Source organism: Mytilus trossulus, chromosome 2, assembly GCF_036588685.1.
Source record: "Mytilus trossulus isolate FHL-02 chromosome 2, PNRI_Mtr1.1.1.hap1, whole genome shotgun sequence".
NCBI classification, from domain to species: domain Eukaryota; kingdom Metazoa; phylum Mollusca; class Bivalvia; order Mytilida; family Mytilidae; genus Mytilus; species Mytilus trossulus.
Window position 1 is genome coordinate 21,512,266 of NC_086374.1, and position 12,126 is coordinate 21,524,391.

The 12,126-nt window shown below is 30.6% G+C and overlaps 1 protein-coding gene across 3 annotated transcripts in view; it reads left to right on the forward strand.

Annotated features, from left to right (window-relative positions):
* Positions 1-11,459, forward strand: part of LOC134706726 (uncharacterized) — a 31,858-nt gene extending 20,399 nt beyond the window's left edge. For all 3 annotated transcript variants that reach the window (XM_063565923.1, XM_063565922.1, XM_063565924.1), the window contains exons 2-11: positions 1,022-1,106; positions 2,617-2,740; positions 3,552-3,599; positions 4,198-4,230; positions 5,315-5,365; positions 5,664-5,711; positions 7,152-7,280; positions 7,992-8,255; positions 8,536-8,607; positions 9,914-11,459. In XM_063565923.1, the coding sequence (XP_063421993.1) occupies positions 1,029-1,106; positions 2,617-2,740; positions 3,552-3,599; positions 4,198-4,230; positions 5,315-5,365; positions 5,664-5,711; positions 7,152-7,280; positions 7,992-8,255; positions 8,536-8,597 (837 nt within the window). In that variant the 5' untranslated portion in view covers positions 1,022-1,028 and the 3' untranslated portion in view covers positions 8,598-8,607; positions 9,914-11,459. The remainder of the gene's footprint in view (positions 1-1,021; positions 1,107-2,616; positions 2,741-3,551; positions 3,600-4,197; positions 4,231-5,314; positions 5,366-5,663; positions 5,712-7,151; positions 7,281-7,991; positions 8,256-8,535; positions 8,608-9,913) is intronic.
* The last annotated feature ends 667 nt before the right edge of the window (positions 11,460-12,126 follow it).

Consider the following 12,126-nt stretch of genomic DNA (forward strand, 5'->3'; position numbering starts at 1 on the left):
TTATGAGTTTGATTGTCTCTCTGGTATCTTTCGTCCCTCTTTAATTGATAGATGAACATGTTAATACGTTTTAACATGTATATTTTATCTTCCTATATCTATTTATAGAAACAAACGGATACAAAGGTATCCATACATTACACAAAATCAGTACATGCATACAATACTGATATCATTTCTAGTATTTTTAGTGTAATAACCAGAGCTCAACTTGTTGATGTTTTTAAAAAAATCTTGGAATTAGAGGAAATTTGATTATTTGGTCAAGTATTTTATTAACCAATGCAATTTATTAATAAACCTGAACATTCTTATAAAATCACACTTGTTTACTCAGTGGTAATATTCAATTATTAATGAAAACATCAAGTATGTTTCAATTATATTTGAACAATTCATTGTACATGTCCCAAGTCAAAGCTATATTTGATATATAGTTGTATAGTAACATTTCCTGAAATAAAGTCGAAGGTATGCAACTTATCAGTATATATTTAAGCTGTTAAAGAGTTGTAAGCCCCTTAACTGCTCTAGGAACACTTTATTATTATCAGGGGTATGCTGTTATTGTTGTTATTGGTTTTGGTAAGCGACTAACCTATATAGGAATTGCCCCTTTAATTTATTCAACATAATAATTGTATATATAAACACTCATTCCTTAATTTATAACTAAAATTAAATTAAGGAATGAGTGTATTTACATAAAAATTATGCTCGCAAGTAATCATATGAAACTGTGTCGAACAGAGTTGATTGCGTTACAATGAAGTACAAATATTTATTTTTTATAAATAATACAAAAAAATAATTAAAAGTATGCAGATATGGTCTCCTTATTGGCAACTGTAAAATGCAGCATATGATTTTCGTATAGTAAATTGCATATCATATGTGTTAATGTAACAAATATATATTCATATTATCCAAAAAATGAGATTTCACTTTGATAACTAATTATATATTACAACAACCAAACAACACAAAAAAGATTAATTTTAAAGGTATGGTGAAATTTCAGGTAGACCATGAGTTCAGACCAAAATTATAGCGAAGTAGGAACAAGTAATACCATTAAACCTAGTTTTCGTCAAAGGCATTCAAGAGTAAGTACATAAAAACTGATAGCCAAACATTTACAAAAATAGGAATGTACAAATATATAGAAACGTTAGAATATAAATTAGGGTTAGCGCTATAAAACCAGGTTTAATTGAATCCACCATTTTCTACATTTGAAAATGACTGTACCAAGTCAGGAATATGATAGCTCTTGTCCATTCGCTTTTGATGCGGTTTGTTATTTGATTTTGCCATGTAACTATGGACTTTCCGAATTGATTTTCCTCTAAGTTCAGTATTTTTGTGATTTTACTTTTTACCAAAACACTCAATATTTTGCCTATGTTGTTGAAAGATTTAAACGACTAAAATCAAAATGAATTTTCTGTGATACTTAAAAAATCATATCCATTCAAAGTAAGAAGAAAAAGGATGGTTGATGCAGATTATGTACGCTGGAATGATTGAATAATTGTTCATTACGTCAATTACCATATACAGAAACTTTACGGTCGTATATCGGTATCACGTCGTCGTCGGAACTTTTGGAAGGGTGTATGTATTTTTCTGAAATTATACCTCAAATTATCATACTACAAACGGATCGTAACAATTAGCTTTGTGAGATTATAGCCTAAACAGTTTATGACTTAGGGGGAAAAGGGGGGAACACAAAGGTGTCCTTGTTAATGAACAATTTTTTAAGAACAAATATAATTTAAAAGCAGTGTAATGGAGGTAATTCAAAGACAACATTGTGAATAACCTCCCTTCAACTGCTTTTGAATTATGTTTACAGAAATGTGGTATTGTCTTGAGATTATTAGCTGTCAATTTATTTTAAGACGTTCCTTTATTCAAAAATGCTGATGAAGGTTATTAAATTTAAGCCATGATTATGTATGTCATTTCCTCCTTGAGACTTTGATGATGTATTTAAATGGTTTATTATCGTGGCAAACTCCATTGGAAATTTGAATTGAGATTTTGACCATATCTTGAGGGAAAGATTTTTTTTAGAAAACGGGGATAGGTTTAAAAAATGGTGGGGGGTGGGGACAATTCGTTCTCAAGATCTCAGAAAGTAAAACGAAAATTTCTTCAAATCATTTTTGTTTTATTTGGGCGGAGGGGGTTCAATTGCCAACATAATAGTGTATTGAACAAAAGCAAATACATGAATATACATTAAATTAACATAACCAATTTAAGTTCTTTGACTACAGCTATTCTGTGTCAGAAACCATTGATGTGTGAAATATTTAATATCCTGGTACCTTTGATAACTATTGATAACAATCCAAATGCAGACCTGTATCAAGTGCGAATATTGTGTCCTTTTTTGCCCAAACTGTTCAGGGTTAGACCTCTGCAGTCGTATCCACCTGCGCTCAGCAAATCAATTTTTAATACGTTTGGAAAAAAGGCAATATGTTAAAATACGAATCTAGTCCTCCGTTATATGTTTTTTTTTATGCAATCATTTATTACTGCCAAACAATTACGAATATATACTGGTTATATTATTTGCTTATGAATTGTTCGCTATTTTAGGCCATACCATTATTTATAGCAGTGTTTATCGTGGTTGTGGTTGTGGTAGTGGCAGTGGCAGTTACACAAACAACCAATAATTCAACACCACCACCAACACGTTCTAATTTTAGTGGAGAAAACGGTAGGTTATAATATATTTATTTCTAAAATAATCCCAGTGTTATTCGACTGTTATACAAGTTCGAGGTTTGGCTTGCTACACTTCAGGTATAATCAAATATTTCAATATCAGGAAACGCCTGTGCCAATTCAGGAATTAGACAATTTTTTTCCATTTGTTTGAGCATTTGATTTTCTTGTGTAATCATTTCAGAACGGAGTAGTTTCTGTGTCAAGTAATGACAAACTGGACCTTAAATATACAGTGGCATCTACAACAAAACAAGCATGATAAAGTTCAGTCTGATATACCATAGAATATATTTATGATGATGCACTGTTAACTTTAATATAACTAATGGATTATCACATTTAATTGTTATGTTTCGTATACTATTAAATACTAAATGAGTTTATTACTTTTTTGTTGACATGAATATTAATAATATGGTCATTTATTTTTATAAAATTCCTGTTTACAAAATTTTGAATGTTTTGAAGGATTTTCTTATCCCAGTCATAGATTACCTTAGCCGCATTTGGCACAACTGATAAGAACTTTGGGTCCTTAACGCTCTTCAACTTTGTATTTGTTTGGCATTATAATTATTTATATTATTTATAGAGGGTCACAGATGAGTCTTATGTAGACGAAACGCGCGTCTGCTGTATTACATTATAATCATGGTACCTTTGATAATTATCGTTTTGCTATTTTCCTATGTGGACTATATAATTTGTTCCTTAAACCATTCTTAATAAATAATATAATTATAAGGTCGTAACTTCCACACTTAAAAACCAAACCCTATCTATAATTCCATATTTTGTAGAACCAGAAGTTGTCGTCGAGACCAGTAACATTAAAAAAGATTATTCAAGTAAGTAAAGTCATAGTATAACTAATGCATCTCATATATAGTCAAAGAACAGTCAAACAAAGGATAGCTAATGTCATCAGGAATCTTGAACAATGCAAAAATGTGTGGGATCAGATTCAGTTTTTATGTAATGCCTTTATGGTACAATACGTTTTGCAAATAGTAGAAATTAAAACCTGAAGGATTTTTTGGTACACTAAAACGGATTTTCGTATCGTCTCGACGAAGTGAACCTGCTAGTACCCGAACATGCAGTAGCATAGATTACGTATTCGGCATAGGTGTCAGCAAAAGCTGTTTGTGATCAGGTCAATTTATGGGGAAACACTAATGATAGGTCAATGATAATTGGTATGCAGTTGTACTTATATTTGCACATCTTATTTAACAAGAGATTATTACAGTTGACTTGCCCTTTTAGTCATAATCTATTAACCTTGAATATTTTTTGAAATTTGCATTCATTGAAATTAGATAGGGTTGAATTGTTGAAGGCCTTTTTACCTTTTGTTTTTGTCACCCAACTACCATGGTACACACTGCTATAATTACTAATATAATGGCATAAAATAGTGTAAATTGTTTTTTTTATTTATAGCTCCAAATAAATGCCTCTACTATACACCGGAAGGTGAGTATTTTTTTTAAAGTATATTATTGAAAGATAAGCGATACAACATGATGTTTAAGATAAACATTTTCATTATCTTATTTCTTTTTAAAAAAAATATTGAAGGGAAAAAATAATGTTTGACGATCGAATATTATATTGAACAGATCAACATTACCAAAGAGGATCTATTTTCCTAATCTGGAGTAATAAATAAAAACAAATAATATACAATAAGAACAATCAAACACCGATTTGAAGAAACAACGGACAATATCAAGACCAAAGGGCAATAAAAAGTATATTTTGAAAGTTCTGTTTTATGAGAGAAGAAATAAGAAATGTCATACACCGGCTTGCGTTTTTCATGCTTTTACATGTATATGTGATCTGCTAGTGTAACAATCAAATTATACATAAATTTGTTGTGCATAAAATACAACCAGGTTAAGGTGGAAACATATCACTAAAACAAATGAACAGATAAACACAGAAGCAAGCAAAAAGTAAATACTGAAACAACGCAAAAACACAGAAACTAAGACAAACACCATATCAACTAGGCAGCTGAATAAAAAATCATTTGGCAAACGCTGAAAGAAATTGACAGGGAAACATCATCACAAAAGGAAATACTAGACAGTTGATCACAGAAACGAATGGCATACTTAGAAACAACTTGACAGTCAAAAACTGAAAACAACTCGTTAATTTAAAAGTAAAACAAGAAAAAAACCTGGTTCATTAAAACAGAAACAAATTGGAAACACGGAAGCAATATTATTGTCAAATTTAAATACAACCATATTAAGCAGGAAACAGATAATTATACATCAAATATCACAATAAAACAACTGGACAGATAAACAATTGTCTAAACTTGACAGTTAAACAAGAAAACAAACAGCAAACACTGAAACTACTGGTCTGTTGAATAAAGAAAACAAATAAGAAACACTGAGGCAATTATCATACACCGAAGCAACCGGTCAGTTAATCTAAAAAAAAACAAATGGGAAACATACAAACAGAAAAGTATCACTAAGCGTATGAAACTAAATGCAGGCTTTTTAAAGATATTTGTCAAAATTGTTTAAAATTTCAGACTCTGTGACGGAAATGAAAAATGACCCATTTGCAGGATTCTGTGAAATAGGCAAGTATATTAATATAGATTGAATAACCATAAAATATAATAAATAATTGTGCATTGATAATAAGTTTAATGTAACTAATGAATTATCACATCTAGTGGTACTACTTTATATACTGCTAAATAAAATATGATTTTTGAAGAAAAACACATTTATTGATTTTGTTCATCAGGTATTTATCTTACTTTGTGAATTAATTTTCTTGTTCTAAAATCCATTTGTTGAAAACAAAAAATATTTATGAGGTCTCCACCTTCAGACAAAAAGATTGATTTCAAATTATTTCTCTATATTTTTTAGGATCAGAATATGTTAACAAGACCTGTAACATTGATAAACTTGAATCAAGTAAGTATTTCCATCAAAATTTATTAAGTTCAAAAAGTACACCAAAGGCAATTCGTCTAAGTTAAGGTAGAGTCCAGCATAGGAGCTACAATGCTGTGGAAGGAATCCTAAAACATCCAAGATTGAGTGATATGGGATGCGTCATCATTCATGATAGCAATCTTAAATATATAAGACGTTTTATGCTACCTATCCTCTTCTCTCTCAATGTTGTTGGGCTTGTGAGGCACTTGTCTCCAAATTTTTATTATATATACCTTGTATATATAAACAAATTATATATTCTGAGACAAGTGCCTGTGTACTTGTTATCGGATTTAGAGTACACTACTTTAATGCAATCTCATTAAGGTCAATATATAATTATATATGATTATTAAAACCCACAAAAGATATTGTTACAATAATAATTTGACTGACAACAAGACAACAGTATATGGCCATTTTTTGTCTCACCACGACGAAGCGTAAAAGTGAGACTGAGACATGCCATTTCCGCAGCTGTGTCGGCAGTTTCACCAATGTAGGTTATGATGAAGTCAATATGTGGTATGCAGTTGTAATTGCGTTGTCACGCCTTGAGTTTGGCCCCCGCAGTCATGGTTGATTGACTTTGAAACATCTGCTTATCTAGCATGTATTTAATAATTTGTAATGTGAGTTTAAAGGAAAACGCTAGTGGTAAATCATTGATATTTAGTATGCAGTTGTTTTAGTAGTCTCAGCTCATGTCCCGGGAGATTATTGAGTTCTTCTCCTGAAGTCATTTTCTCTTAACTTTTATTGTATTAAAAGACCAATTGACACAAACATAAACAACTACGGCCTTCAAAAATGAGTAAAACGCCTATACCGCAAAGTTAGCTGAATAACAGGCTTCTGACTTGGGACATGCACATACAATGTGACGGGGTTTAACTAGTTTGAAGGCGCAAACATCTGCTTCTAACCTAGAACAGTGGTTTAGAAATGTATTACCATTTTAATTTCTAAATTTGCATTATACTATAATAATAACCAAAAACGGTACATATCTTTGTCTCAATCGTTTATCATCTTAGATCCTTATACAATAATGTACCTAATTAACTATTATAGAATCATCTTATACATTACAGTCTGTGGAGAAAATGGAGTCTGATGCGCATAAACACTTCATTTTCGAATTTTATTTTGATCTGTTTTATGCCATAAAATGATATTTTCAAATTTCTTAATTATAATTGTTAAATTATTTATTATTTTATTATCGAATTTGTGCACATTTTAACAATTACATTTATTTTGGTTATCATTTATGCAAGTGTAAAAGTTCGATAAGAACACTATATCTACCTCTATGGCTAGCCTAGTGTGCTGTAAACACATATACTATACTAATAAATATAATTAGCAATGTTAACTACGTTTGAATTAAGTTTTAATAATTGTTTCGTTTAGGCAGCCATTTGTGCGAGGAATGTACAGATGGAAGCAAACTTCCATCGTTTTGTTTCTGTGACAAGAAAGTTCACTGTGTCAACGATAAAAAATACGGAGGTCGAGCAGCCGATGACTCTAAAAAGACTTGTAAGTTTTTATACCATTTATACTATTGTTTTATTTTTGAGTTGCAACACATCAATACATAGTAATGTTTTCAGTCATTTATACATAAAATACCCTTACAAATATGCGTTATAAAACAACCACAGTTGTGAACAAATTTTCTGTGAGTTGAGAACTCATAAATATGTTTAACCCCACCACATTTTTTATGTGTCTGTCCCAAGAGCCTGTCTATCAGTTATTTCCATGTCAGAGGTATTTTATAGCCGACTATACGTTTTGAGGTTTTCTCAGTGTTGTTTGTCGTACGCTTGCCTGTAATTGCTTACAACCGCTTCAAATTAACTTTGGTGAAAAGTTGTCATTGCCGATCATACCACATCTCCTTATTATATGAACAACATTCTGCGACAAAATTTCAATTAGACTGTTATCATTGTATTAAACATATACTAAATAATTAGACAATAATTATTGTATATATATTTTCATACTTAAGCAATTTAATGTTTACGTTTGATTCTTACGTTGCACTGTTACACAACTATAAATTTGCCTTAGTAAACATATTATATGTATTCTATATCCAATGTAACAATTATGAAACAGAAATAACACTTTGATTGTATAGAAACGAAAAAGAGCTGCTAATTCAGAAGTAAATTAACTTTCTTTATCAACCGATAAATCACTCATCAAATGTTCATTTCCATTCATTTACTCTTTTTACAGGTAATTGGTGTGCAGATGTTTTTAACAATCAACGTAATCACCGAGGCAATGCGAGTTGCTCAAGAGCCTCTCAAGCTCTGGTGAAAACTACCTGTGAACATGGTGAAGGTTATGATGGATTCATGTGTAGTGTCATAACAACACGTGTATGCACTTTAACAGATGAACTGAAAAATCTAAAACCCTGCATCAGGTCAAACTTAAAGGAATGTTTCATGAAATCAAAACAATCCGGAAAATATTACAATTGTCAAAACTTCATGGGTAAGATAATTTTTTAGACGTATTTCGTTTAAGACTTAAAGTTTATCATGGGCAAGAACATACCATTGCCTTAACTATTTATATTTGCAATTAACGAAAAACTATCAAACTTTGAAAAAATTACTAGTATGCTATTTTAATGAATAATTATAAGGATGAATTGATGATGAGATAAAGAAGCTAAATATGTTACATTTAAATATTAAAACAATATGTTGATAAGTGTCACAAGAGATACATATTTTCATCCATTCAATTTATTTTTATTTCCAAATGACAGATTCCAATCTCAAAGAAAGAAGAAAAGACCTGAAAACGTGTAACCTGGATGCTACCCCTTGATAAAAGAAAGGTAACAAATGACCAGTTATTCAAAACAGATTCATATATCTGTTGTCCATTGGTTACAACATCAATATCTTTATACAATACATACATTTATCATATACTTAGACTAAATAACATATGATTTTCACCGTATGATAATAGCATTAAATTAAAGTATTTTCCATATTTTTCGAATGGGTGCTTAGCGGGCTGATATGAAAAGTTTATCACATGCTTCGATTGTTATCACATGCCTTTCCGTAACTTTATCACATGGCATTTCGGTGATACTCGGCAAATTCCGGAAAACACACCTTAATGCTACATTTTCAGTGAAAAACATTACAAAATAGTGTACAAAATAATTATTTGAATATATTGTGTAAAATAATTAAATTAGATTAAAAAAATATTAAATAAATTTTATTTTTTTAGTTTTTCTGAAACATAATTTAGAAAGTTACTTTAAAAAAGTTAACCTTTCCAAACAATGTTCATTGTGTATATTGTTGAATTATTATTTTGTCGATTCGTCCATATAAAAATGTTGGTTTTTTTTCTCTGTTGAGGCATATGATAAAAAGATTTCACATTGAATGTATCAAATTCTGAGTCCGACGTCCATGATCTTTTTACTCTTTCAACTTCTTTTCGGGAACCACGTAAAATAATCAATATATGAATCTGTTATTTTTCTCTACTGTTGACGCATATGATAAAAAGATCATAACATGTCATTTTTCATATCGCATGTATTATCAGCCCTCGGTCAATATCAGCCCTCGAGCCATGCGGCTCTTGTGCTGATATTGAACCTAGGGCTGATAATACATGCGATATGAAAAATGCCATGTAATAATCTGATAATATTCCATTTGAATTTTCTGATAAAGATTAAAGGTATTGATATTTTTCAAATAAATAACCATGTATGAATCAACGAAAGTCTTTGGAGTTTTTGTGACTTACAAGATTTCTGAAGACTGCAATATACGATAATCTGTTGTCCATTGGTTACACCTTCAATATCTTTATACAATACATACATATACTCCCTTTGAATTTTCTGATAAAGATTAAAGGTATTGATATATTTCAAATAGATAACCATGTTTGAATCAACGAATGTCTTTGGATGTTTTGTGGCTTACAAAATTTCTGAAGACTGCAATATACCATGCGTAGGATTGGATTGAGAAATAAACCATGCTTAGATTGGAGAAATGAACCTCTTTTATTTGAGTATTTATTTATCTGCGTTGAGAAAAAAACAAGGCCTTGCCTTATCAGGAAAAAAGTTATATAGCTCTCTGTCGTATTTATTTTTACAGGTAGAACAAAAAACTAAGATAGGCTTCATCCCAGAAGTTAAATTGATCAGTTGCAAGGAAAAACAACTTTGTACTCTTGACCAGTGTTTAGTTGATGGATGATATCGTCCCTGAATGTGTATACCAAAGACATACAGAGATACAATGAGTTCTGGAAGAGTGAGAACCAGAAGAATAGCCAGTCACTTGTAGTAGCACATTAATCTCTGTAATGTTTGGCATCTTTATTTAACTCATATACAATTTGTATACTTGAGTTTAAAAGTATAATCGGTAATGATATACATTCCATCTATGTCTGTGTGATAGTTTTGTTTTTGATATCGGGACAGTGTATAACTATCATTGGTCGACGGCTTCAGATTATCTTAACCAATAATACTTATGTAAAATGTATCTGTACAGTTCCGATATGACAAGTGTTACACATACATGTATGTGCCTCTAAAATCAGTATGTCCTCATTAAATCTATGCATTTAGCCTAACATTGTTATATAACGTCTGAGACTATCAACAGAAATATTATTTATCAACTTTTTGTTGGACAAGAGATTTGAAAAGATACCATTTTTTAGAATTCCTCCATTAGATATAATTGCTTACTGAAATAATGGTAAGACAAAGATGTTATATAATTCCCAAATACCAAATGGCGTAGAAAGTATCATCCACATGTCACTATACGACATTCAACAATGAGCAAATTCCTAACCACAAAGCAAGAAATAAAATACCCCAACATGTATGTAAAAGAATTCAAACGAGAAAATTAACGACCTTCTTTATGCATAAATCATTCATCGAATAAATGAATAACAAATATGATAAACCGCAACAAACGCCCGATAATTTACTCTATATTGACCTCGGACAGAGGCAAACACGCTTTCAGTTGTCCAACCCACCCCCTCCTAACCGTGGATTATGGTGTAACAGTAGAGTATAAAAACAAACAATGCAAACAAGTTAAAAAGGGCGTCCATGACTTAAACAACTTTTCTTTGGTATCTTTGAAAGAATCTCGTAAAGGTTGATAGTTAATTGCGGTGATTAAATCAATTACAATTTACTAATACATTGATTACGTTTATTGAAATATCATATTTGTATATAAATTTATTGTATTTTTTGTTGCATTGACAGGTATGTTCTTATTAAAACTTTTTGCTATACTTCCTCTGCGTTATCAAGTTATCAGTTACAAACTGATATAGATGATGTCTTATATATTTGGTTTAACCATGACAGTAATTTTTTTTCCGTCCAGGATAATTAAACATTTTAATTTAATCTCAGGTAACTAGAATAATTAATTTGTATATGCACCGCTTTCAAACAAATGTATTGTTGTTATTTATGCAATCTTTATTTTCTATTTCTATTCTTTTTTTATATATCTGTTATTTGTATGATGCAAGGTTGATATCTATGTATAACGTGATAAATCTATATCTATTTTTCCTAATACCATGCAATGGCATTTGTGTGTGTATATAAACATTGAGAATGGAAATGTGGATTGTTTATTTTCATATACCAACGTCATATAATAGTTATCAAAAGTACCAGGATTACAATTTTATACGCCAGACGCGCGTTTCGTCTTCATAAGACTCATCAGTGACGCTCATATCAAAATAGTTGAAAAGCCAAATAAATACAAAGTTGAAGAGCATTGAGGACCAACAATTCCAAAAAGTTGTGCCAAATACGGCTAAAGTAATCTACTCCTGGGGTAAGAAAATCCTTAGTTTTTCGAAAAATTCTAAGTTTTGTAAACAGAAAATTTATAAAAATGATCATATAATTGATATTCATGCCAACACGATTTAAGACTTTTAAACATCGGTATATTATTGTTGGCTTTATTTTTTACAACTCGACTCAAAGCGAAATCGTACCACTCAAACACTTTCATTAATTATTAAATATTGCATTCCTTTAAAACTCGCATTACTAAAATAAAGAAATATAAAAAAAAAAATCGAAGAAATGTTAGTAATCATTCGATTGTTTTCCTTTTCTTTTATTAAATTTCCCCTTTATCCGAAGTTCTCATGCCGTGCTAGCGTGGGATTTTCTAGTTGCTTTATAAAGATACATACATAGACACAAACTAAAATGGGGATTGGGGCAGACATGTAGGTAGAATAATATTTAGTGTGATTTTTCTACCAATCCTTTGACATGTACATTCATCAATAAAAGGTA